The following is a 24,937-nucleotide window of genomic DNA, read 5'->3' as shown; positions in this document are numbered from 1 at the left end:
TGTGGTGGGCATGATAGGAAATGCTGTTTTACCCTGCAGACAGTATGCATTATCATATTTATACAATGAGAATGATAGATAGGAAACATAGTGCACTGGTAATATGAAAGAAACATGCACAAGTGCAGTTAAACTCAATTAAATAATGACTTTTGTGTTTAATTGTGGTTTAACATGATTGATGCGGTAGCCGTGGCGTGAATCAAGCTCTCTGACGCCCTCTGCTGGTATAGACGCAAAAGTACAATGTCTTAGTGGCTTAGAAAATACATCGGAGCCTTTTTTAGAGTCATTAATTCGTTCCGAGCGGCATAGCCGATTCAATTTTCCCAAACGAAATAATGTAAACCCAAATAATCCATTCCAGAAAGCCAAAAATGTCACCACAAAACACATTTTTATACTTTTACAATTATAGTTTGGCATGCAGAAAACAATTCTAAATGCATACAAATACATATATGATAAATGAACATTGAAGGTTACTTTTGCATTCCTTGAAGACGTGATTCTTGATGTGACATGACGTGGCAGCAAGATCAACCACCTGATATGAGTTCTTGAATTTAATAGTGTTTCTCTCCCCAATATTGCAACTCAAAATGGAAACAAAGAAAGTGCCCGTGTTTTCATAGATAAGGTGACAAATACTACTGAATTCAAGAAATAGCTCTTGACAAAACAGGAAAATGATGTCTGTGTGGTGTCTCGCTGCCACATCATATCTTTGGGAACATTCAATGAAGATGAAATCTTCATTTAGCCCTTTGATTCATCATTTATATGCATTTCAATTTGTTTTATGTATGTAGAACTATAGTTATAAAACTATAAAAACGTGTTTCATGTTAAGATTTTTGAGTCAATCGCTGATGACATCATAGATGGACGACGTATCTTACCCGGCTGCCATTTTGTTAGCTAGCGCAAATGCTAATAAGGAAGAATGTTTTGTGATTAAACAGCTGCAGATAAATATAAAATAGTCATCAGAGGTCACTAGACTAGATCGAGACTGTGGAAGATTCAGGTGTTTTTTGTCATGAGTCTTTCACGGGATCTATCAATGGGAACGGAACGGAATGTTGAAAAGTCAAAGGATGCATGGGCCCTTTTAATGACATAGCTTTGTGTTTAGGTGCCATGGCTTATTATTTTTAACACCTATTATTACATCTTTTTTCCATTGTTACTATTGTTGTTGCTGGGATTTTTGTGTTTCATTTAATTTCTAGAATGTGTCGCAGGCCAATAAAAAAACAAACTGCATGCAACAAGCGGCCAGCGGCTTATAGCTTGGACATGCTTGGTGTAGGTAGCACTCCTCTTCCTACTCGATTGGAAGTATCAACCAACTTTATTGAAACTTTATTAAACAAACACAACGTCATCAAAGTCAACCAATAATATTGACAAAACATAATGAATTATAACAGCAAAGTGAAGACTGACATGAGGTAAAAACTCCCAATGGCTGGAAGTAGCAAATACAAGCACCTCATCCTTGACTGATATGGTGAGTTTGAAGCCAAAATAATCAACTTGGTGTCAAAACTATGAATGGGGGGCAAAGTGACAGTGATGTTTGTGCTCTGGTGTTTACTATGCGTAATGAACATGTACTGTGGCTGACGGTGTACGCCCAACCCTGAGGGTAATCTGAACAAGGTCCTCTGGATAGCTTACTTATTGCACTTATACTTACCAGCCCCTCAGATGATCGCTACATTTCTTTTTTGGGGGGGTGAAAAATACTGCCTCTAGTTCACGACTGAATGAATGCAATGAATGTGAGGGTTCAGCTGTCCAAAAGAGGGGACCTCATGTGGAGTGAGCAGGAAAAACAAATTTCCTGGGAACCTTAATGAGGAGATTTAAGAAGATTCGCCAACTTCAAGCTACATTTGCTTGCACCGGAGCAACAAACAGCGAAACCTTTTGTCATTAACAAGGTGAGTAAAGTTGCAAACTTGATGTTTAGAATTAGAATTATTTGCAGACAGGCTTTACGTATGTGTCGTTACAGCTGTCCAAACAATACTCTGCATAGTAAAAAGGTTTGTTTAAGACTGAATATTTGGCGCTCTATTGCACTTTTATTTTTTTTACTAAATGTTTTCAGTGAATTTGACTGGGTAAAGGTCAAAGTTCATTGAAGTTGCCTGCAGAATTTGTCAAATTTAGTAGGTAAAATTTAGTAAAATTAGAGATGATGCCGAACCTTAACAGAAACGCACCCGTTTGCACATGTTCATTATAATACAATGTAATTCACGTGACAGTTTTAAACGTTGTCTTTGATCATTGGCTCTCTCGGCACACGCCCCCTTTGGCCTTTAAACAAGATCTTATGTATTAAAGATTAAACCATAGAGATAAAAAGTGAATCCTCATGCAATTATATAAGTGGAGTGAAAGGGGCAGGTTAAGTATAAATTGCTCAACATAAATGATACGGAAAAATGTCCTATTCTACTTGTCTTTGTTATATAACAGACTATTAGGACCACATTGAAAGAAAAAAAATCAAGAGAGATTTCGAAAAATCAAGTTGTAGATTTACGATTACGAATCACAAAATTTTTTCAGTGTGGTAATTTTTTGTCATACTATTAAGTTTTACGACTTTATTCTTGTAATCCTACAAACTTTTTCTTGTAAATGTACAACTTTATTCAGGAAATATGATAATTTTTTTTTCAATATGGTAAACTTCCATCATGCTATTAAGTTTTGCAAATTTATTCTTGTAATTTTTGATTCAGTGTGGCCTTAATGTGGGTGTAATGTTAAGCTTTACGACTCTATACGCGTAAATTCATGACTTTATTTGGAAAATGTATGATGATTTTATTTTTCAGTGTGGTAAACGTCCATCATACTATTAAGTTTTGTGACTTTATTCTCCTTATACTGCAAGTTTTTATTCTCGAAATGTCCAATTGTTTATCATTCCGTCATATCAGGTTATGAAAAAAGGGGAGAATTTTGTGACCTTCAACCTTGGACATGTGAAAGGTGTGTGGTAAGGAAGGCGGGAGTGAAGGACTAGACATACTAATCTATTTTGCTGCCACATTATAAATAAAAGCTTGCCTGACGCAAGAGGAAAGTTCCTTTATATGCGTTATTTTCCCTCTGATATGTTCTCAAAATCTCTATTTTTTTCAATGTGGTCCTAATACGCCGTCATAATGTTACATTTTATCATTAAAAAGCATATAAAGCTGCTATGTTGCCCCTTGCTGGTTTGGAGTTCAATTACTTCGAGATCAGACGTGTCCAAGCTTTTCCCCGGCTGCATACATTTTGTACAATAAAGACACTAAAACCAATCCAATGTAGGTCAATATACTAAGCTGTTTGACCTAAACATCCTTAGCTTTGTGTTATTGGTCATACCTAATAATATAGCTTAATTTTATTTTTAGAATATGCTGAGGGGCCTAGAAAAAACAGATGTGGGCCAAAAATGCCTCCTTGGTCTGCACTTTGGACATCCCTGTTTTATATTGTACAGTTCTTCTTAAATCACACATCCAGTAACCATAGCTGTACTCGTCTTTAGCGCACCCAGCTGCCTCCCACATTGTCTGTGCACGTCAGGTAAGACAAATGGGTCTCATCCAGAACCAGAACTCAAACCAGAGCTTCTCTGGACCTGATGCCTCCCACTGGGAGTCAACGCCACGAGACTCATCAGACTGTGAGTATCACTGCAGCGTCTTAATCTCATCTGATTGTATGAATGTTTAACACAGGAAGTGTGCCTAAACGTATCAAAAATGCCTGTACAGACATTATAACGCTACATATTTGTTTAATTTAACATCACATTTCTTTCAGTATCGTGTTTGTACTCTTTGTTCATATCTTCGAAGCATTTCCAGCGTGTCTGAATTATTAACACTAATGCATCCGGGCTTTGTGCTGTTCTCATTAGTGTCTGCTCTAATTGTCCACAACACTTTTACATACTTGTCTTGTATATTTCAAAACTGAATTAGCAGTTTAGAAAAAATAGAAAAGTTGAAACGCTCCCCCCCCAACAGATACGAACACCATCATCGTGCTGGGCGTGCTGACCTTTGTCCTACAGCTGTGTTTAGCTCTCTTTGTCATGCTGAGATGTAAGAATTTGGACACCAAGGCCAGAGGGGCTGTCAAACACCTACCGACTTTGCAGAAAGTCCAGACAGGTTACTTATTTCCATATTAGTAATGTAATAACTGCCATGTCCTCTGACATTCTTTTTTTTTGCACCTCTCAAGGTCCTCCATCCGGCCAACAAGATATTTTTAAAAAGACTCATTGTCTTCAGCTGTATTATGAGGATAACGATACTGATTCATCAAGTGCAACAGGGGTAGAATGCTGTGGAACTGCAACTACAAACTGTCTTTTCGGACCTTCCATACCATGGGACCTTGTTCAGCACTGAAAAGCTGCAGAACCCATCAGCTTTTGTACACGTTTTACTATACATATAATTGTTGTTCAGTAAATTAACTATCACAATACATCGTCACAATCAAATGAGATACAATAAAAGAGCTGCATCTAATTTCTTGACTACTGTTACAATGGTAGTAGAGACGGGACTTGTGTGACTCTGAGCTGCTATACAAGGTATAGGCTGCAGAGGGCAGTAACGTTTACGAGCTGGGTTTAGAGACAGCCTAGCAGTGAGTAAGAAGAAGTAATTACGGAAGTGTTAACAGTGTTTACATTAGGTATATGTAAGGTAAATATGGTACAGTTCTGGTTTGTGGATGCTAATAAAAGACTGACTTGTTCACAATTACGTTTGTATCACATCATCAAACGCATTGTGTGTGTGCATTTCCTTTAGGGCAATTTAAATTTAAGACTTCCCAGCAGATGGCAGTAATGCTAACAATTAGCATCTTGAGCAGGGTCAATCTCGACAGCGAAGAAGAAGACCCACACTGCAAACAAATCTCACTCAACCTTTCGATGGTTTTCAATGCACAGCTGCTTGTTTGGATGCTGTTGCGTTGGTTTTGGGTATACATAATCGGAACTTGAGCTTTTTTATCCGGTACTTTAGGCCAGGCGTTGTGTCGAGCGAATCGTTTGTAATGACACAGCGTTCGAGCGGATAGCTAACAGGCTAACTGCAGCTTGATCGAAGATGGACCCGTGTCTCTTTGACACACTTTCCAAAGGTGTGTTGGAAAACCTTTCTTCGTTGACAAGTTGACATGGACTTAAGTGTTTTATCTGAGCGTCAAGATTATGAAGCCCATTTAAGTTTTATTTTTAATACATAACTAATTATGTATATGTAATAATAATTATTATAACTAATTTTGTACTTGGGGTTGGTGATACTACACATTTTGGTAAAAAGATAAGTATCGTCGCGACTTTCAAGATCATAGTTATTATTTTGCCTTTAATGTGTTCGTGATTATAAACGGAATTTACAAACTTACGTTTAGGCAAACAAGAACGTATGTAGTATGTATGTATGTATACATATACATATATATATATATATATATATATATATATATATATATATATATATATATATATATATATATATATCTCAAACAATCTGTAATATCGTTATCTGATAATCTAAGGATATCATAAAAATAGATTTCCTTCCATTCATACAATTCTTTGAACAAAATAATGCCAAACAATTGGGAAATAAACAAAAGCAAAAACTACTACGGGCTCTCAAATCCTTTTACGTTTATCCCCAAAGTCCTCCCTTGTCTAAGATCCCCTGAGTTTGTAAACAATACATACAGTATGTTTGAATAACACGAGAAAAAACACACACGTATATTTGTGAAAATAAATGTGAAAAATGGCCATCTCGTACTGATAATAAAAGATAATATCAACATTTCGATTGATCCTCTCGCCTTTCTCTTGTACCTTCCTTTCCAGCTAACCCATTACCTCTGGCCTCCCTCCGCCTGTTGGTCCCCCCTTTGCAGCTCCTGTCAGCCTCCATGTTTCAGATGCTAAAGAAACGAGACGTCATGAGCTACTGGGAAGTGGCGGAATTTGTCTCTTTGGTGATGGACATGGTCCCAGACCTGTTGATGTATAAGCACAGGATGCAACTCAACATGGGTTTAAGAGCCAGGGTGAGTAAAACAATATGTGATGTTTGTTTTCACCACAATTCTGTCATTATGCTTGTTTTTTTATCTTTAGTATATACTTCAATTATGCAAAAGTGACCAAACCTTGCAACCTGACTTCATTTTGTCTCTCCTGGACACAATCAAACTACAACACCACTCTGTGGTAAATGTAAGTGCCCTTATTATGTTGATGTTGGCCTTTTTCATTCTTAGAATGTGACTCCAGGCGTCGCATTACATTGCAGGTGAATGCGTTACAAGAAGAGGAAACCATGATTCACTTTCAGGAGTTAATTCAGGTTCTCCTCAAGGATCCTGAAAAGAGAGAGCACTTCTTCTCGGTGAGATGACATCAGTATCATGTCCGCTGTTATTGTGTGCTTGTAGACCATAGATGCTGGACAATGTTTAATACTTGTGAGATGTTTTATTGCAAAGGAGGTCTTCCCAGCTCAGTATGGAACAGAGTATGACAAGGATTTGCAGACACTGTTTTGGGAGTTCCTCTGTCGGCTAAATCAGTTGTTGCCAGTTCCAGACCTCAAACAGGTGAGCAAAAGCTATGGTGGTGTTTTGATTAGAAACATAAATGTCACATTAGCAGTTCCAGGCATGTGCTTGCATGGTAGATGGTTTCAGTGTATTATAATTCCAGCTCTAAAATGTGTCATTTTTAAACCATATTATATAACACGAGGCCTGTGCTATCTATGGCTGACTTATGTGGTTACAACACATCAATTCTCAGTTTTGAGTGTGAGGAATTAAACAGGACGTGACAAAGTATTCCCACATAGTGGCTGCACTGGACCCCCATTTTCTCTCATATCATAGAAATGTATGACTTAACATTTTACTGGTTTTGAAACTTTTAGTTTCCCATACTGTGGTATACCTTGAAACCAATAACCAGCCCATACCTAACCAGTACATTGCATGAATTCCTGCTGCTGGTTTTCCAAAACTGGCCACAGGAGGGAGCATGTTACTATATGAGCTAATGAGCTGTAGCAAAGATTGCTATTCTTCATATTAATTTACCAATATCCTTGTTATCGTTTGCTTAATGTAGCAAAAATACAATAAATGATGATATGCAAGTTGCACCATATGTAGTTGAATGAATGTTTTCAATGCAATTCATTGACTACTTACATAAACCTGATGAGATTCAATACAAGGTCTGCATCAAAAACTGCCATGACAAATTCATTAATATCAAACCATTATTACTGTGGCATTTCATGTTGCTGAAAAAGTAACCAGACATGAATGATGTTTTTAATACATCATATGCAGACTATTTGCTGGCTCGGACCATCAGTATTGGGTGACTGTGTGCAGTCACTTTCCGAAGCCAATGACTTGAAGGTTTTGCTCCAGCATCATAAACACCTTCGACATCTAGAGCAGCATGGTAGGTTGTTTTCCTTAAGCACTACTTTTTTACTTTTTATCTGGAGGTTTTTGAGTGCAATGTATGTTTTTTTGTTTTTCTGAATGCAGTTCCACCCACAACCATGGGGGAAAATATCCTCTCCTCGCTGTCTGCCTTTCCTGCCTGCAGAATAGCAAAACCCGAGGACCAGTCTTATCAATTGGGCTTCAGCGATGACACTCACATACCGGTGCCACTCGTGGATGAGATCACAATTGAAGTCATTGCAGAGGTTGAGGCAGAAGAGCATGATGTACTGATGGGTGAAAATGGCTTTGAAGAACCCATAAGTGGCATTGTGGCTGAAGATGCTCTCGTGGTCCAGACAGAGGACGTACTCGCAGGCCGTGATGAAAGTGAAGAAGAGAAGGGAACTAAGGAAAATTCACCAAGGGATCCAGCAAAGCTAATCCATGCAGAAGTTCAACCACAGAGCTCTTCGGGGCCTCATGACTGCCCAGACTGTGAGAAGAAATTTAAGTTTGCCTCCTCGCTAACAGCCCACAGGGTCATCCACACCGGTGAGCGCCCCCACCGGTGCTACGATTGCGGCCGCTGCTTCTCTTTTAGGCAGTCCCTTGACCGCCACAGAAACACACACAAAAGCGGACGCAGGTACGACTGCATTATCTGTGGAGAGACATTTCTGTCCTTATCAGCCCGCACGGAGCACAAGCAAGCACACATGATGGATGGCATGTATGCGTGCAAAGAGTGTGACAGGAAATTCATCTGGGAGCTGGCGCTTGCGAGGCACCTGAAAACTCACACCAAGGATGTCAACGCCAACTCCCCCCCAGAGTGCTGTGAAGTGGGGCAAGAGATCAGTGGTGGTGAGGCAGACACATTACCCGAAGACATTGGCGATGCAGGAAACAATGCCAGAGTCGTTTCCCTCGTCAAAATACGCACAAGTGGGCGCAAACGCCGGCCCACCATGAAGGTCCAAGTCATCAACTTGCAGAAACACATGAGCAGCAAGAGGAAGCAAGACGTTACCAGGGAGAATCCTCCAGCCTTGAAGCTTTTACCCTTCAACTGGTCAGTTACCCACTGTGTTTATTACTTCTATGTTACCTTAAATATTCATATTAACACCTATTTAGTCACAGTATGCAAGGGCTACAAAAGCAAATAACTGTCGGGGTCTCCAATTAGCACTGGGTCAAGACCACAAATAGCTGTTGCCTTTGGCAACCTCCTGATGTAGCTTTTTTATTAGCTCCACAAGATGGCAGTAGCTACATTTGAAGTATCATGAGCGAAATGGTGGTGGGAGAGGCGATTGGCTACGTCAGGCTACTCCAGGGCAGCTGTGTCTACAGATGTAGTTTATCATCACCACTGTGTGACTGAGTAGTGAATGAATAATGGGTTCACTTTGTTGTGAAGCGGTGTAGGTGCCTTGAAAAAGCACTATAAAATGTAATCCATTATTATTAGACCCAACCTTTAAAAATAATAGATTACTATTTAGCGGTTTAATGTTTTCCCTCTCTTTCAGCAGTTCAGAGCACTCGTACGGGACAGCATCAGTCTCATCTAAGGATGCGGAAGAAAGTGAGTGTTGCTTTGTGTGTCTTCAAATTTAAGGATCTAGGCTAATACTTTAGATGATACTTTTACACACAAACAGGGCACATTATAAGGTTCATGTACATAATAATGCTGACTTTGGATCAGCAATATTTAACTATGCATGCCTTTTCACATTAGTGTAGAACTGCAGTGCATTTTCAGAGGTGAGTGGTCCCCCCAATATTTAAGATAAACATTAGAAACACCTTGATATTATGCAAACCACAACACTAGGCATATTGCTACATAGCTCCCTGACGGTGTCAATTAGCTGTATCGTCATGTAATTGTCATTTACAAGTATATTGGGTTGCTTCAGGTATATAACAATGTGTTTTTCTGTCAGGTTTTGAGGCAGATGGAACTTCAGCCACTTTCTCCTGTCCCAAATGCTCCTTCCACCATTCAGAAGAAGAGCAGCTACAACACCACATGGAGAGTGTCCACTTTGTTGACGAAGAGGGGCGTTTCAACTGCCAAGACTGTTCCAAGAGCTTCATGTTCCTGTCCTTGTTAAAAGCCCACCAGCGCATCCACACAGGTGAACAGCCCTTTGTCTGTCCTCAGTGCGGGCGACGTTTCTCCTTCAAGCAGTCCCTGGAGAGACACAAGCAGACTCACAAGCCCGGGCGCAAGTATGAGTGTCTGATCTGTGGGGAGTTCTTTAAATCCCTCCTAGCGCAAAGGTCACACATGAGCCTCCACATGGACAATGGCGAGTTTGTGTGTTCGGAGTGTGGCCGCAAGTTCGCCTGGAAGTCTGCGCTTGTGAGGCACCTGAAGACACACGGTGAGGGGGACAACGAGAAAGACGAGCATTCGCACAAGTGCACTCACTGTGAGCTGAGCTTCAGCTGCGCCAGCTACCTCAACAAACACCTTCAGACTCACCAAAAGGAGCGAGCCCACTCCTGCAACTGCGGAAAAAGCTTCGCCTACCGGGCCGCACTCACGGCACACCAGCGTATCCATCAAAAAGACAGGCCTCACGTTTGCACACAGTGTGGCAAGGGCTTCCTCTACAAGGGCGGCCTGCTGAACCACATGAAGATCCACTCTGAGGAGATGCCCTTCATGTGCTCTTACTGTGGAAAGTGTTTCAAGAGGGAGCGCAACATGAAGAAGCACGAGCGCTGCCACACTAGAGAGAATGTTTTCAGCTGCTCCCAATGTGACAAGAGCTTTGTCTACAAGGCAACTCTGACCAGACACGAGCTGACGCACTCAGGCGAGAGGCCGTACCTTTGCTCCGTCTGCGGAAAGGGCTTCTTTTCCCACGCCGAGTTGCTCAAGCACGAGCGCTTCCACACGGGCCACAAGCCCTTCCAGTGCCCGCACTGCGAGAAGAGGTTCACACAGTCCTGCTACCTGACCATTCACCTTCGCTACCACACGGGCGCTAGACCTTACTCCTGCATCGAGTGCGACAAGAGCTTCCTCAGTGCCAATCGTCTGAAGAGGCACAAGCAAACACACACAGGAGAAAAACCTTACGCGTGTGTGGAGTGTGGCAAAGGCTTCAGGCAGTCCTATCACCTCAAAATGCATCAACGGACACACATTAAGATAACATAAACATTTGTGTCCGCTGTAACTGAATGCAGCTCCAAGTTGGTCGAAATCCATATCAGTTTGGCTTGTGATCTCATTTGTGGTGATTAAACTTCAAGAACTGAAGTGGAGTTGGCTTCCTGAAGATACAGCTATTATATCGCAGTCGTCTTAATATCATAAGGTAGTGAGGAACAGTCTGAGGTTAGGATATTTTATGGTCACACAATAACTCAGTTGGCTCTACAAATCAGACTTTATTGCGGTTTGATCCAAGATTACAACACAACATCGTGTTAAATTTTGTGGCATTGAGCATTTATAAAGGTCAGCAGCAGCACAGACGGGCTACAGTATAACACTGAGCAAGGTTAACAATTGGTCTTAATCCAAGCTTAGACTTGAAACGTTATTTAGTGTTGCAGGACAACCAAAGAAAAATGTAATAGCTTGGATTTGACATACATTTCAGAAAAAGGGCATTTTTTATTGTTTGGTGCTAATCTAGGCAACTAAACTGGCGATTGTGCTGCGACATGAGGTTACACAGCTATGTGCAGCGTAATGGGGCAGTGGTCACTCCCCATGGCTTTGTTGCGGATCTTGCTGTCGCACAACGCTGGCACCAGAGAGGAGGACAGCACAAAGTAATCGAGCCGCCAGCCCACGTTCTTTGCCCTGGAATTCATCATGTAGGTCCAGAAGGTGTATGCGTTGGCCTGTTCAGGGTAGAGCTCGCGGAAGCTGTCAACAAAACCGGCCTCCAGCAGTTGGCTGAAGCCTTCGCGCTCCTCTGGGGTGAAGCCGGCGTTTTTCTTGTTTCCCTTCGGGTTCTTCAGGTCGATCTCCTGGTGGGCGACGTTGAGGTCACCGCACAACACGAGGGGCTTCTGTATGTCCAACTCGCTGAGGTACGCGCGGAAATCCACATCCCAGGTTTTGCGGTAATCCAAGCGCACCAGGCCTTTGCTGGCATTGGGCACGTAGGCGGTCACCAGGTAGAAGGTGGGGAACTCTGCAGTGATGACACGGCCCTCCTTGTCATGCTCCTCATTGCCTGAGTGACAGAAGCATAACGTGTGTTACACATGTGCAATCATTTCTAAGAGAGTAGTAGGGTATTGCAATGTTTACTTTTCCTTGTCCCCTTTAATTTCTCACTTCTTTTGCAGCAAACTAAGTTCTCATCCATGAACCACACATAGTTCTGAATGATATATAATATTAAAAAGGCATAGAATATCACTCACCAATGCCGTATGTCACTTTAACAGGCTCAGTTTTGCAGAGCATGGCCACACCGCTGTATCCCTCCTTTTCATTTGATGTACACCAGTACTTGTGCGGGTACTCTGGCATGGAGGTGATAGCAGCTGGCAGGTCTTTCTCTGAACACTTGGTCTCCTGCAGGCACACAATGTCTGGATTCTCCTCACGCACCCACTGAAAGAGGGAAGAAGCCCAAGTGTCAACAAGTGAAAGCAAGCTTCACGTTGCAGATCTGCAGAACCAACTCACATCCAGGCCATTCTTCTTCACCCAGGCCCTCAGTCCATCAACGTTCCAGGAGGTGATCTTCATGTTGGCAGCGCGTCCATCTTTGCTGGTCATTTTGTCAGGAGGGTCTTCGTACAAGATAGGGGCTTCCGGTTCCTTAGTCTTCTTTGCTTTCTTTGTAGTCGTTTCTATAAATATGAAAGCAGCAAGCGCGTTAGAAAATGTTGCATACATTCAGAGTGTGCATCCTTCATTACCAGAGGCGGCGTCATTGTCTCCTTCTGCAGTTGCCTCGGCTGCCTTCTTGCCTCTTTTCATGCTTGACCTTGCTCTGACTGAAAACACACTCCGTAAACCCACCACACGCACACACAACAGCACAAGAGCCGCTGAAAAAGAGGGGGAGGGTGGAATTGGGTCAATCAAATCAAGTTTTCACACTAGTCTACACAATAGTCACTAAGACTGTGAAACGTGCACATGTTTACTTTAGCTTTGTTATTCTCCCCACAGCCTCAAAGGGTGTAGTATATACTTTAATGTACTACTAATGTACTGTGAGTTTTGATTGGTGTTTCCGTTAAATCTACTTGGCTTGTATTTGTAAAACAGACAAGGTTGAGAAATGTGACTTCATGCAGTGATGTAAATGCACACATAGTCCGCTTGTAAGCAAGGCTAAACTGCGTGCTGGTGATGTTAAGTACATTTCCCAGGAAGCCAGTCGTTCTATGTGGACGCACACAAACAACACATCCAGTGAAGAATTGCCCAACAATAAGCCAACGCAACACACTGACCGCAACTTTAGCAATATTTGGGTAACACGCTATGCTACCGCTAGCATTCCATTGGAACAAAGACTGAGGCCTCCTACAATGAATGAGTGTGGACCCTTTCGGTTTATAGAGCTTAATTTGCCAGTTAGCTGCTACTTAAGTGCAAAGGGTGCAATTTGAGGCCGAAACTCGAAATTTTCATAAACTCATGCAAATATCCTTACTTGTACGTTTACCAGGATGCAAAGCCCAGACACGCGCTGCTCTCCAATAAGCCACTCCTCCCAAAACTCATGCAAAGCACTCTGTATAAGCGGAAGCAGATCGTGCATTAGCCGGCTAGCTAGTTGTTATTACGTGCATGCGTCTAAACCCAAACTACCTTTTAAAATGTAAAACCGACCAAACTGTGCAATAAATGATATGCTTCAAACACATATAGTCATCATTTACAGCTCATGCATAAATATGTACTTAGTTACACCGGTGCCCGCAAGCACCTATAATTTGATCACGTACTAATTTTGACGTCCGAGTCAATGCCTAATCTAAATTACATAAAGGTTATCTGCTTAGGTAAAACACTCACAAACCAAACACACATCCAGTAATCATAAAAACCAGTACTTATGGAGTGACTGTGTGAATATTTGTTGAACTTTTGAGTGAACTGATTTGGGCAGTAAATCGGTCTGCCTTGTTTGGGTCCTCGAGACTTCACATGGAGGAGTTGACTCTATCCGAGAAAGTGATTTTTTTTAACAGAAGCACGGAGTAATGTGAGTTTTTAAATGAACGTAACACCAAGAAGCCGATAATTTTGCGTCTAGTGACATAAAAGTTTAGCTGGTTGATAAAAAAAAAAATTTGGGTCTTGCTAGCAAAGTATCCATATAGCTAGCTGTTGCTAATGTTTTGTTTTTCTCAAGCCTGGAAGATAGAATGTTGTTCTTTTGTAACATAATGTATTTATTTGCTATACCAACAACACGTCAAACATGATGTGCTCAGAGTGCCACATTTGTTCCTGAAATTCCACAATTTTGACTTGTATTTGTCGTTCATATCTTTTAAATTGCACGGTTTTAAGAGACGACCATGCTTATTTCAATGTTCTCTGAATTGTTTTGTAGCTGCAATGACTGTAGTAATAGGGTTCGAGGGCAGTGCCAATAAGATTGGCATTGGCATCATCAGGGATGGCAAAGTACTTTCCAACCCTCGGCGGACGTACATTACCCCTCCTGGTCAAGGCAAGCCAAACTGTCACACCATACATGTACTGTTTAGTCTTGATCGCATTATGTTTTCTCACCTGATTAGGCTTCTTACCAAGTGACACAGCCAGACATCATCGCTCTGTTATACTGACTGTCTTGAAGGAGGCTTTGGAGCAAGCTGAACTGAAACCTTCAGACATAGACTGTGTGGCGTACACAAAAGGTAAACATTTGTTCATGCTTTGGGAATATGATGATGGTGAAGTCTGCTGCTGCAGCCATAACTGTTAGAATTTAAAAATACAAACAATGACTGAATGACTTGGCATACAGTTTTGAAATGTACAAATAGCCACAAACTTTATGCAAACACGTCTGCCGCCAAGCTCAAACATGGTGGAGAATATGGCAAGCATATTTGCTGTGACTCAGCATGTTGACATTAGAATTGCAAGTGCAAGGACTTACATTGGTGTTTTATTGATCTATGTCCCTCTCAGGTCCTGGCATGGGGGCCCCCTTGGTGACAGTAGCGTTGGTGGCCCGCACAGTGGCCCAATTGTGGGGGAAGCCCCTCCTAGGTGTCAATCACTGTATTGGGCACATCGAGATGGGCCGGCTTATCACTAAAGCCAGTAACCCCACCGTGCTGTATGTAAGCGGTGGGAACACACAGGTTAGTGGTAGGAAAACTCTGAGTAAACAACCGTATTTAAAATCTACAGGGAAATTAGTATTTTCCTTATTGTTTAAGGTCATTGCATACTCTGAACGCCGCTACCGGATATTCGGAGAGACTATAGACATCGCAGTTGGCAACTGTTTGGACAGGTTTGCCAGAGTTATTAAGGTTGGTGTGCTGTCCTACCAGGAGTACAGTACATGCATTTACATTTGACTCTATCACATACGTATACAACAACTGTTGACCTCTGCAGATTTCAAACGACCCCAGTCCTGGCTATAACATAGAACAGATGGCCAAGAAGTAAGTAGTGGCAATATTTAAAAAAAAATGTTTTGGGCTCTGATTAACTTTGCAGTGAATTGTAAACAGAGGGAGTCAGTATGTGGAGCTACCATATACAGTAAAAGGAATGGATGTGTCATTTTCTGGGATTCTGTCTTACATTGAGGTGAGTGGTTGCTATAATAATATACTGTGTCTTAAATTTAAGGTCAGGTTATGGGTGAAATGTTTTATGTTGTTTTTTTTTCCATAGGATGCTGCTCATAAGATGCTTGGCTCTGGTCAGTGTACAGCAGCGGACTTGTGTTTCTCCCTGCAGGTTAGAATCACATCACTATGTGGTTATTAATTACCATCAGATGTGTCAAATTTGTACACGACTCATAGGAAATAATAAACACAAGTAAAGCTTAGAAATAAAGTATTTAAACATGAATGTGAGTAAAATTTACCCCAGCTCTACGTGGGGGGGGGTTATGATTGAGTTTATGTTTACAGCTAATGGCGAAAATAATGAATGCAGTCAACTTTGGGGTTTAATAACAGCGCCACCCTGTGGTGTATTTGTCTGAAAAAAATAGAGTCAAGTAGCAGAGGGTGACTGTTCACTGTTTAGTGTGCAGAGGTTCAGCAGTATAAGAGTTACAGCATAGGGTGTCCGAATTATTTCACATGACAAGCTCAAATGGAGCACAAATACCGTTAATTCCCACCAGTAATCATAATTCGAAAGATGGTTAATAAGAATAGTATATTTCACACAGATTACCCAATTTAATGGTCTATTATAATACTGATGGACCAGACTCACTTCAGTTTGTTTCAAGTTGGATGAAAAAGTATTAAGACTGGGTCATCATGTTCCCCTCCTACAGGAGACTGTGTTCTCCATGCTGGTGGAAATTACAGAGAGGGCCATGGCTCACTGCGGCTCCCAGGAAGTCCTCATTGTTGGCGGTGTTGGCTGTAAGTACATCTGTAGCCTATTTTTCTTTTGCTCATCTTTACATTACACAGGCTCAAGACTAATCTTAGAAAAATGACAATGCCTCCACAGGTAACGTACGTTTGCAAGAGATGATGGGAGTGATGTGCTCAGAAAGAGGTGCCAAACTTTTTGCCACAGATGAAAGGTAAATGTGTACGTAGAACTATAAAATTTTATGTACCAGTATAAATTAAACTTTGCAACTGCAGGGAGAAATAATAAAATAGCAAGTTCAGGGTGTTCCTCACTTGTACCATATTTTCAGAATTAGTAGAAAATGCATTATCTGTCATTATATTGAAATAATTTGACCCCACTACTGTGTACATTAAACAAAATAAAGGTCACTTTGTACCCTAGATTCTGCATTGACAATGGTGCAATGATTGCTCAAGCCGGCTGGGAAATGTTTCGATCTGGCCAAGTGACTGAGTTGGAGGACTCGTGGATCACACAACGGTATTAAGATCTTGATTAGATGTAAGGTTTTTTTTCTCTCCTTTCTACATCCAATGGTCCTGTTACAGGTACAGAACAGATGAAGTGGAGGTGACGTGGAGAGACTAATAAGTGGAAACTTCTGCTCTGCCACATAAGCATCTTTGGAACAAATGTGGACTCCATTTGACTCCCGGGTACCTGCCGAAAGTGCAGCATCAGTAGGGCGATACTGTGCATCTGACAAGTTGTATAGCTGAAAGACACACCTCTAGTGTGTGAAGGGTGGGGGAGTTGATGAGCTCAACTTTCCTTAAATGGACCACTCACCCCCTTTCACACTCAAAGCCTGCCAAGAAAACCTGTTTAACCACCAACAATGGGACACTACACTACAGCTATGTGGCGTCATTTAACGTTTTGTTCTTAAGACACCTGTTGCCAAATGTTACACAGAAGATAATCCAGAGTCTACAGCAGGGTAAAGTTCAATTTCCAATAAACAAATCATGTCATGTTTATTCATTTTATTAAGCAATACTGTTCACTTACATTCCTCCTCCAGTGTAATTCAATTTTTTTCTTCCCCCCCAAAAAAACCAAAAAATATTGAACACTGAACTCCCTTATGGATTTATGAGCAACATTCACCTGATTAGAAACCAAATAAAGGAAAAACGGGGGGAAAACAGCATTAAGTTCTGACAGAATTAAAGGGTGAATTCTACTGTGCTTTTGAACACACCCCTCTGTAAACCAAAGACATTAACAGTAGAACTAGCAGGTAGACACCTTGAATGGAGTTGGGAGGGGGTGAAAAGTGACTCTCACACAGGGATTGGTCATAACAGATATCTTTTAAGAAAGTGCTTGATTGACCACTCGCTTTACACGGGACAGTTTAAAAAAAAAAAAAAGGGGGGGGTTACAAAATCATCTACAGCTCAAAGATTTATATATTAAAAAAACCCGCTCTACACATACAAGCTAAAATTTATTAGGGTGATGGAACAATGGTCTGATTACTTAAGGCAGACTTGTTAATATAAGGCGATTAAAAAAAAAGCTGTAAGATCTCGAAGGAGTTAGTCCAAAGTGTCTCAGTGTGGCTTTGCATGAAGACATCATCCTGAGTGCAGTGTGTGAAAGGGGACTCAAAGAATTGTCCGTAGTTATTTGTCTTAATGTGCATGAAGATGTGTGTGTGTGGGCGGGGGTTATATACGCTTTGGATTTCCTCACGCTGCTATGCTGGGTGCTCCTGGAAGTCCTTGTACCACACAACCCTATTTGGATCTAAAAAAAAGGAACAAAAATTATTGCGCTTTGTAAGTTGGCTTCATATTTTTGATGAACAAATGTCATTATATGGTTACATCACCTTATACTTCTGTATGTGTTTAAAAATAAGGAAAATAATATCAGGAAGGCAGGAAGTGAACAAATGTAACAATTACAGACTAAAAGTAACAGATGGAGGGGTAGGATTCAATCAGCTTTGCTTCTTCCTACTCCTTTTGGACATGTGGAACTGAATTGATTATGTGATGCATGTTCAAATAAAATGAAACCATACCATATCTAGATGTTCTTCAATTTGCTCATGCAAGTATGTAGTGAAATCTTCAGCTACATTTTTGCAAATAACCAACACCCGCCAGTCTCATAATTTTAGTAAAATTGTCTCAGGGAGTACTTTTATAGTTTGACCGTGACTTTCAGGTAATTCTCGAAGTGTAGGAATAAGTACAATATACTCAACCATACAAATGTAATATTGCACAAATGCTGGGTTTGTGTTGGCCGGGCTGGATGTTAAACATCACTGACCCATTTGACATAGTAACATTTTTACCTTACCTTTTTTCTGTTTGTTGCAGATTGCATTCCATTCTGCAGAGAGAAACAGCAGTTCAAATATTGCTTTTTCGTCAATATAAATGTGAAAAAGACTTGACTATAAAATAAACTGACCTCTATTGTGAAAGTTTAAAGCCTCCATGAGGTGGCGACAACTAAGCAGCAGCTCCCCGTTGTTCACATCTATGTCAGGTTGTGAAGGTGGGGTGGTGGAGGTAGCGAAAGGACTGCGAGTTTCTTCGGGGGACTGCCCCGTAACAGGTGGGTCTATTGGCGCTTGAGTGTCTGTGGTTTGATGTGGGGGGCAGTCGGCGGCAGGATGGTTGGACCCCTCTGACACGGGTCTCATCTCGCTGATGAAACTGAGACCCCATTGGTTCTGTAGCAGAACACCGATGGCGGGACGGTCCTCCTCCAGAATGCCGCTTGGCGTTTTCGCCTTCACTTTGGAGGCGTAGCTGACAGCTGGCTGCAGTTTGGCGGGACTGTCCTGCACCGGGAAGGCAGGCGGGGGCTTGAGCAGTGACAGACTGTCCCCCACCCACCTCTCTTTCTGGTTCGCCTTCGGAGGCCCGTTGAGGCCCTTCTGGCTTTCCCTGCGAAGACTTCGACCTTTGTGCTGCTGGCCCTTGCGTTCCTTTTCCCGACGGAAACTGGAGGTGTTTGTGTGGCCCGGTCCGATCAGGTCCGCTTCAGGTGAAAGCTGCCGGGACTGTTGCTCCCCTCCGGAGATGCAGCCTCCACCCCCGCCGCCACCGCAGTTACCAGAGCCGGGAGACAGACGTCTGTTTCGAATGTGCGGCTCCGAGTTGGTGGTTGAAACAAGAACTGCTGGGTCACACAGGGAATCGGAGTCACACACAGTGTTGCTAGCTTCCCATGTACCTGGAAGACAGTAAAACAAGAAAAATCAGTCATTTACAACTCACATGGAAAAAGGCACCGCCTGGAATGTGCTTGCATTCCCCTCAGAAAGTAGACAGTTGCGATCCTATTGTGAGATCAAAAAGATGTCATATATATCGCTTGAGATCAAAGATTTCATATACATCGCTAGCCCGGTTAGCCCTCCCCAAGCGCCACATTGCACCGACACCGAGTAAAAGAGATCTAACTACATAATCCCACGGCACATTACATATACAAGAAAAGAAAATTCGAGAAACTACACCGTAAATAACCACCAAGTAACAATTTCGGGCGCTCAATTGGGTTTTGTTGTCCGTTGCTAAAAGCTAGGAGACCATGTTAGCAAACTTTTATTAGCAGCGTCATGATATGAAGAAATGTTCGACGTTATAAATAAGTCGCCCATCATTACATCGACTACACGTGTATTTTTAACAGTGTTGAAATCAACAACTGTCAACAGCGGATTGGCTAATATTTACGGAGATTCTCAGCTTGTATCGAAGTGTTAGCATGTTAGCCAAAGTTTCGTAACTGCCCATTCAGAGCAAAGCGGGCAGTAGGCTCCTCCGGCTAGCAGTATTAGCAACGTCGGCGAAGACAGAAATAACTTCTCAAGTTCCTCAATTCTGCTCAATACATCGAGGGATTGAATAAACGTACCTGTCTTGATATGCATGTCTTTTCGCTGAAAGTGTCGTTGAGTCCGCACCGTTAAGTTAACTTTTGTTTACAGCGTTTGGATAACGTCGGCTGGATTGAGTCCTGCTTCCACCACCAGGAAACGACACCGCAATGTGGGTGGAACAGGAAGTAGCCCAACAAATAAACCGTCCGGCGGGAAACTTGGCAGCAGATCAACGGAAACGTACCGTCTACCACGTGATCATAAGTCAGGTTCGACTTTTCTTCAGTATATTACTAATATTACGGTCAATACTGAGGCACATAGTGTTATTGGATTTGTTGAAGATATAAAAAAGACATTATATACATAATGTAAAAAAAATCAATTAGCTTAATTTTTACAGAGAAGTACAATGTTAAACTATATTATATATTAATATTTCAATCTATTAATTTGATTTCTACTACCTTACACGCTTCTGCACTCTGTGAATGCTACTGCCTCCGCCTCCACCCACCGAGACAAAGACAGTATATGTACGACTGACAAAAGGGCTCCCTCCGTTCATACCATTGTTCTATGGAACAAACCAAGGTGAACTCTCTTCCTGCCTGTTTTAATAATAATATATTTATTTTTTTCTGACATTTTAAAGTTATTACAGAAATCAGTGTTAAAAATAACTTTATTATTTCATCGTCATTGAGTTAGCTGTTAGCTGTTAGCTCTTGAGTTAGTGACATACTGTAGGTTTTGTCAAAACTATCTTGGAGGTAGCCTATGGCTATTGTATTGTGTTTTGAAAGTAAAATATGCAACCTTGTCTATACATTACAACACAAAGAAGAGTCTTGATCAGATGTTTATTAACTTCAGACAGCTAACTGAGCAGGTACTTCCCTCTCTGTGTGTGTCCGGGTGTGTCTCTTCAGCCTCGTTGATGAAGAAAAGCCCTTTTTGCATACCATGCAGCTATGAGGCTTCTCGCCGGTGTGTGTCCGTATGTGCATGCGTAAGTCGGAGGAGCACCTGAACCTGCGCTCACAGTGGGAGCATGGATACGGCTTTTCTCCCGTGTGGATCCGCTTGTGGAGAAGAAGCTCACCTGAGGTCAAGAAGGTCTTCCCGCATTGAGTACACTGGTACGGCCGTTCACCAGTGTGAGTCAGGTTATGCCGGATTAGCGATGTTGACTTGGCGAATCTCTTATCGCAGTGAGCGCACACAAACGGACGCTGTCCCGTGTGCACGTTGACGTGTTCGGCCTGCGCCCGCTTGGTCTTGAAGCTTTTGGGGCACTGCGGGCAAGTGAAGGGCCGCAAGCTGCTGTGGCTGTGCTGATGTCTAACCAGCTCCCCGTGGGTGAGGAAAGTCTTATCACATGTATTGCACACGTATGGTCTCTCGCCAGTGTGTGTTCTCTGGTGGCGTGTCAGACTAGCCATTTGGGTGAAGCTCTTCTCACAGGAGGAGCAGCGGAAAGGTCTCTGGTCGGTGTGAGTCAGCAGATGTCTGTTTAAGATCTGGAGTTGCATGAAGGTCTTCCCGCACTCTGTGCACGAGTATGGACGCTCTCCAGTGTGGACGTGCCTGTGCTTGTTCAGGAGCCACACGTGCGTGAATCTTTTGGCACATTCGCAAGCAAACGGCCGCTCGCCTGTGTGTTTCATCTGGTGTCTCTTCAGGTCTGATGCTCTGCTGTAGATCTTCTCGCACAGGGAGCATTTGTACTGGTGCTTCAACACGTGCTTTTGTCTGTGTTTAAGTCGCTGCAGGACGCTGCTGAAGCACTTGTCGCATTTTTGACATTTGTACTTCGCAGCCACGCTCAGCTCAGACGACGCGCCTTCTGCCGCCACCATGTCATCGGAAGTCTGCCCGCAGGGGCTCCGCTCAAAGTGCAGTTTGAGCAATCCCATCTGAGTGAAAGCTTTCCCGCACTGGGAGCAGAGGAAGGGTCGCTCTCCAGTGTGAACACGCGTATGCCTGCTCAAATCCCAGGAGTTCCGAAAGCCTTTTTTACATTCCGTGCAGGTGTATGGCCGCTCGCCTGTGTGTGTCCGCATGTGACGTGTCACATCTGAGGCACGCGTGAACGTCTTGCCACAATCTTTACACGTGTGAGGGTTTGGCCTGTCGTGATAGGGGAAAGGTTTGGGGAATTTCGGGCAGTGGATCTTATTCTGCTGCTGTTCCACTGAAGCATCTTTAAGCTCTTGGAGTTTGCTGCAATGCTCCAGGTGGTTGAGCTGAATGTGCTCCTGTAGGTACGACTCTTGCATGTGGAAGAATGGACAATGGGAGCAAGCCAACACCTGAGAGGACATCTCCACAGCGGCACCACCTACAAGTGATGAACAAGTGGACAGTGATGTAAGTTTCAAAAGAAATACCAGGCCAATACTAAACATGTTAGAATTACAATATCCTTGTAGATTTGCTTTCTTTAGCTGTGGGGTTGAAATGATGACTGCTGAAGGCTTACCTGTCGAGCTGAGGTGCTCCAAGCACTTAAGGTGCTGCAGGAGAGACTTCAGGTCAGCAGGGTTGGAGAGTACTTGCACGCAGTCCTTCAGGACAGAGGGACCAGATGTCAGCCATGATACAGTCTGGAAGTTAATGTAAACAAAGTGGTGAGCAAGAGTCATGTCATGTCCAGGAACCTATCACTATGATGTCACGTCTTACCTGAGTGAGGTTGGGCACTGGCAAGAGTTTCTCCAGTTTGGAAAGAAGCTCCCACATGAGGAGCTGCATATCTGTGTCATGGCTGAGACCATACTGTGTTGGGAAAACATCCTGGGAAGGAACATGGTAGTTAACTTAAAGGAAGTGGGAATGTAGTAGAAAATAAGAAAAAGCATGCCTGATAAAAATGCTCCCTTTCTGCTGGATCTCTCAGGAGGGTTTGGATGAGCTCAAGGAAAATGGCCTCCTCTGCATCTACCTCAGCATCACCGCTCTGGAAGAAACTACTGCTACTACTGGAATGGATGCAGCAAAGTAGATCACACCAGACAGAACCGACTCCCTCCTTTGTACCCTGGCGGCCGGATTCGCGCCAAGTGAGGTTGAATACACGACATGTTTGCAGTTTCCTCTTTTCGGCACAACTCAAGAATGACCTGTGGATGATACAGGACTGGGTGGGTAATAATAAGCTGTAGGAATGCATGTCGACTCACCTTAGCTCTCAGTCGGAGAAGCAGTGTACTGCGCTGCTTTGCACTGAGGAGGTCAGGTACAGTTGCTGTCACCAAGGTCACAAACTCATCCAGTTTGTCATAATCAAGGACGTCTTTCTGCTGAGCCACTTGCCACATGGCTGCAGAGAGCAGCCGTAAAGGAGGAATCAGCAGCCTCAGTGAAGACAATGGCAGGAAAATATCTGTAGCACCACACGATTCATGGTGTCAATATCATACGAATTGGCACTGATTCTCTAAGGATTGGATTGTTTACAAGTTCTGATAGACTTGGAGCCTGTTTCTGTGAACTTACTTCAGTCAGGTTCTAATATAAATCTGCATTATATGACCTGATAATGTATGGAAATTTAAAATGTGTTTAAAATATCCACTCATTGCTATCTTTGCTTAGTTTGATATCATAGTAGCTTTTAGCATTAGCCTAGCTTGCTACCATCACGATTCGTGTAATTTTTAAACTAATAAGACACAAACATAACTTAATAAAGCAACATTTAAAACGGACCTGTGTTTTCCAATCGACAGGCACTCAACAGTCGTCGCCATCGCAGAGATGGTTGATATTACAGATACATTAGTCTGAATGTAAAACGGAACTTCCCCCCACTAAAAAGGAAATATTCAAAGTAAAAGCATGCATGTGACCAAAACAGGAAATACACTTATCCTTTACTCAAAGTAAAAGCACGAATTTTCACCGCTTATCCGTTAGGTTTGCGAAACTCATCTAAAATGTGTTTTTTGTTATCCCACATTTAACTGTACACACAATAATAATACAGTATTAAAATGAGATAACAGCTTTATTTTGTAGATGTGTAACGCAAGACTGCAATTGAAAAACAGTCCCCAAAAAGCAGTTTCACAGAGCGTAAATTCCACAAATATGTCTTGAGTGACTTCACATTTCATCGCATTCTGTTGTCTTTTCACCCCACTTCGGCCTGACATTACCCATTTCTTCACAGTGTTTGTTTGGGTTTAAGGCAAAATGGAGATGCAGAACAAACCTACTTTCACAAACACTGAGCAGATCTGTTGTCTTGGTCACAGTCATGGTTGTACCATGTAAAATACCATACAGGACGTTTCGAAGTCCGAATAAATACACAATTTGCATTGATTAGTCCTTTACAACTGACAAGGAGGTTGAATTGTGAGGACTTTTGTGGTTCAGGTCACAACAACAGTGTAAAATGCACAGTTCCAATGTTTTAACATTTAAAATGTCGCACAGGATGTAGAGGTTGTGTTAAATTCAGTCAAAGCAGGGTGAGCATTTTCATCAGGATGCTCCCACGTCGTCAGTCTCCAACTTGCTTCCTCGTAAGGCCAACCTGGAACAGACCCAGGACATTTTAAATAGTAAACAATGAAATTCAAATTAACACAGTAAAAAAATCATATGATTTACACAGGATGTATCAAAATGTCAAACAGACTGGAGGGAAAATGGCGACATCCTTATTAATTGGACTGTCAAAGACGTTACAATGATGAGATGTCCGATGACCGACTGTTGGCATAGATGTTCTTATTTGCACAATGACATTTTAAAAATTTATGAAGGCATAGATTGCCTCATGCACCTGATATTTTAGAGGACACACAAGTCTACTCGCGGGTAGTTAATACTATTAGCACATTATAGAAATATTGTAAAATAATATCACTTAAGTTGCATTTGGCTAGCAAAACACTTTAGCAACTTCCGTAGCCGCCCTCTGAGTTGGAAAACAA

General features: G+C 42.3%; 5 protein-coding genes across 9 annotated transcripts; 2 read left to right on the top strand and 3 right to left on the bottom strand.

Annotated features, from left to right (window-relative positions):
- Positions 1-1,621: 1,621 nt before the first annotated feature.
- Positions 1,622-10,833, top strand: LOC131132343 (uncharacterized). 4 transcript variants are annotated; one of them, XM_058077884.2, is made up of 12 exons: positions 1,622-1,952; positions 3,569-3,706; positions 4,053-4,199; positions 4,273-5,190; positions 5,930-6,132; positions 6,203-6,301; positions 6,378-6,473; positions 6,571-6,681; positions 7,432-7,549; positions 7,639-8,611; positions 9,078-9,130; positions 9,495-10,833. In XM_058077884.2, the coding sequence occupies exons 4-12, from the start codon at positions 5,157-5,159 to the stop codon at positions 10,721-10,723; spliced, it is 2,916 nt and encodes a 971-aa protein (XP_057933867.2). In that variant the 5' UTR covers positions 1,622-1,952; positions 3,569-3,706; positions 4,053-4,199; positions 4,273-5,156; the 3' UTR covers positions 10,724-10,833. The 4 variants fall into 4 exon arrangements, with proteins under 4 accessions (XP_057933867.2, XP_078654331.1, XP_057933865.2 ...); XM_078798205.1 differs by having other exon boundaries at positions 1,623-1,952; positions 5,980-6,132; positions 9,075-9,130; positions 9,495-10,832; XM_058077882.2 differs by having other exon boundaries at positions 1,623-1,952; positions 9,075-9,130; positions 9,495-10,832.
- Positions 10,834-10,922: 89 nt separating this feature from the next.
- Positions 10,923-13,408, bottom strand: apex1 (APEX nuclease (multifunctional DNA repair enzyme) 1). Its single transcript, XM_058077886.2, has 5 exons — positions 13,200-13,408; positions 12,454-12,585; positions 12,218-12,384; positions 11,950-12,142; positions 10,923-11,756 (listed from the first exon to the last, which is right to left on the bottom strand). Exons 2-5 carry the CDS (start codon positions 12,512-12,514, stop codon positions 11,242-11,244), a joined length of 936 nt encoding a protein of 311 aa, XP_057933869.1. The 5' UTR covers positions 12,515-12,585; positions 13,200-13,408; the 3' UTR covers positions 10,923-11,241.
- A 205-nt stretch (positions 13,409-13,613) lies between these two features.
- On the top strand, positions 13,614-17,524 carry osgep (O-sialoglycoprotein endopeptidase). Its single transcript, XM_058077885.2, has 12 exons — positions 13,614-13,754; positions 14,109-14,228; positions 14,299-14,418; positions 14,696-14,871; positions 14,950-15,045; positions 15,134-15,183; positions 15,253-15,331; positions 15,419-15,484; positions 16,041-16,131; positions 16,223-16,298; positions 16,514-16,612; positions 16,681-17,524. Exons 2-12 carry the CDS (start codon positions 14,114-14,116, stop codon positions 16,718-16,720), a joined length of 1,008 nt encoding a protein of 335 aa, XP_057933868.1. The 5' UTR covers positions 13,614-13,754; positions 14,109-14,113; the 3' UTR covers positions 16,721-17,524.
- Positions 17,074-20,180, bottom strand: LOC131132346 (uncharacterized). Its single transcript, XM_058077887.2, has 4 exons — positions 20,024-20,180; positions 18,566-19,336; positions 18,452-18,484; positions 17,074-17,887 (listed from the first exon to the last, which is right to left on the bottom strand). Exons 1-4 carry the CDS (start codon positions 20,037-20,039, stop codon positions 17,838-17,840), a joined length of 870 nt encoding a protein of 289 aa, XP_057933870.2. The 5' UTR covers positions 20,040-20,180; the 3' UTR covers positions 17,074-17,837.
- A 657-nt stretch (positions 20,181-20,837) lies between these two features.
- LOC131132190 (uncharacterized) lies at positions 20,838-23,849 on the bottom strand. Of its 2 annotated transcripts, none has more exons than XM_058077581.2 (7): positions 23,703-23,849; positions 23,174-23,376; positions 23,021-23,113; positions 22,855-22,950; positions 22,677-22,787; positions 22,474-22,597; positions 20,838-22,332 (listed from the first exon to the last, which is right to left on the bottom strand). In XM_058077581.2, the coding sequence occupies exons 2-7, from the start codon at positions 23,309-23,311 to the stop codon at positions 20,861-20,863; spliced, it is 2,034 nt and encodes a 677-aa protein (XP_057933564.2). In that variant the 5' UTR covers positions 23,312-23,376; positions 23,703-23,849; the 3' UTR covers positions 20,838-20,860. The 2 variants fall into 2 exon arrangements, with proteins under 2 accessions (XP_057933564.2, XP_078654318.1); XM_078798192.1 differs by having other exon boundaries at positions 23,174-23,313; positions 23,703-23,816.
- Between the last annotated feature and the right edge of the window lie 1,088 nt (positions 23,850-24,937).

This window comes from Doryrhamphus excisus, linkage group LG2 (genome assembly GCF_037039965.1).
Source record: "Doryrhamphus excisus strain RoL-2023G ecotype Guam linkage group LG2, RoL_Dexc_Guam_v1.1, whole genome shotgun sequence".
Lineage (NCBI taxonomy): Eukaryota > Metazoa > Chordata > Actinopteri > Syngnathiformes > Syngnathidae > Doryrhamphus > Doryrhamphus excisus.
This window is presented reverse-complemented; position numbering and strand designations above follow the sequence as displayed.

Bases quoted from the DNA above. Each gene is read 5' to 3' on its own strand.
- apex1 (XM_058077886.2), bottom strand. From the start codon at position 12,514: ATGAAAAGAGGCAAGAAGGCAGCCGAGGCAACTGCAGAAGGAGACAAT. The intron at 12,143-12,217 runs GTGAGTTGGTTC...TCCCTCTTTCAG, and splicing joins TGAAGAAGAATGGCCTGGAT to TGGGTGCGTGAGGAGAATCC. The intron at 11,757-11,949 runs GTGAGTGATATT...TCTGTCACTCAG, and splicing joins TAAAGTGACATACGGCATTG to GCAATGAGGAGCATGACAAG.
- LOC131132346 (XM_058077887.2), bottom strand. The intron at 18,485-18,565 runs GTCAGTTTATTT...TTCTCTCTGCAG, and splicing joins TTTAAACTTTCACAATAGAG to AATGGAATGCAATCTGCAAC. The intron at 17,888-18,451 runs GTAAGGTAAAAA...CCTTTTTTTTAG, and splicing joins CTGCAACAAACAGAAAAAAG to ATCCAAATAGGGTTGTGTGG.
- LOC131132190 (XM_058077581.2), bottom strand. From the start codon at position 23,311: ATGTGGCAAGTGGCTCAGCAGAAAGACGTCCTTGATTATGACAAACTG. The intron at 22,951-23,020 runs GGGAGTCGGTTC...AGTTTCTTCCAG, and splicing joins GGCCGCCAGGGTACAAAGGA to AGCGGTGATGCTGAGGTAGA. The intron at 22,333-22,473 runs GTAAGCCTTCAG...CATCACTTGTAG, and splicing joins GGAGCACCTCAGCTCGACAG to GTGGTGCCGCTGTGGAGATG.
- LOC131132343 (XM_058077882.2), top strand. From the start codon at position 5,157: ATGGACCCGTGTCTCTTTGACACACTTTCCAAAG. The intron at 5,191-5,929 runs GTGTGTTGGAAA...CTTCCTTTCCAG, and splicing joins CTTTGACACACTTTCCAAAG to CTAACCCATTACCTCTGGCC. The intron at 6,474-6,570 runs GTGAGATGACAT...TTTATTGCAAAG, and splicing joins AGAGAGAGCACTTCTTCTCG to GAGGTCTTCCCAGCTCAGTA.
- osgep (XM_058077885.2), top strand. From the start codon at position 14,114: ATGACTGTAGTAATAGGGTTCGAGGGCAGTGCCAATAAGATTGGCATT. The intron at 14,229-14,298 runs GCAAGCCAAACT...TCACCTGATTAG, and splicing joins CATTACCCCTCCTGGTCAAG to GCTTCTTACCAAGTGACACA. The intron at 15,485-16,040 runs GTTAGAATCACA...CCCCTCCTACAG, and splicing joins ACTTGTGTTTCTCCCTGCAG to GAGACTGTGTTCTCCATGCT.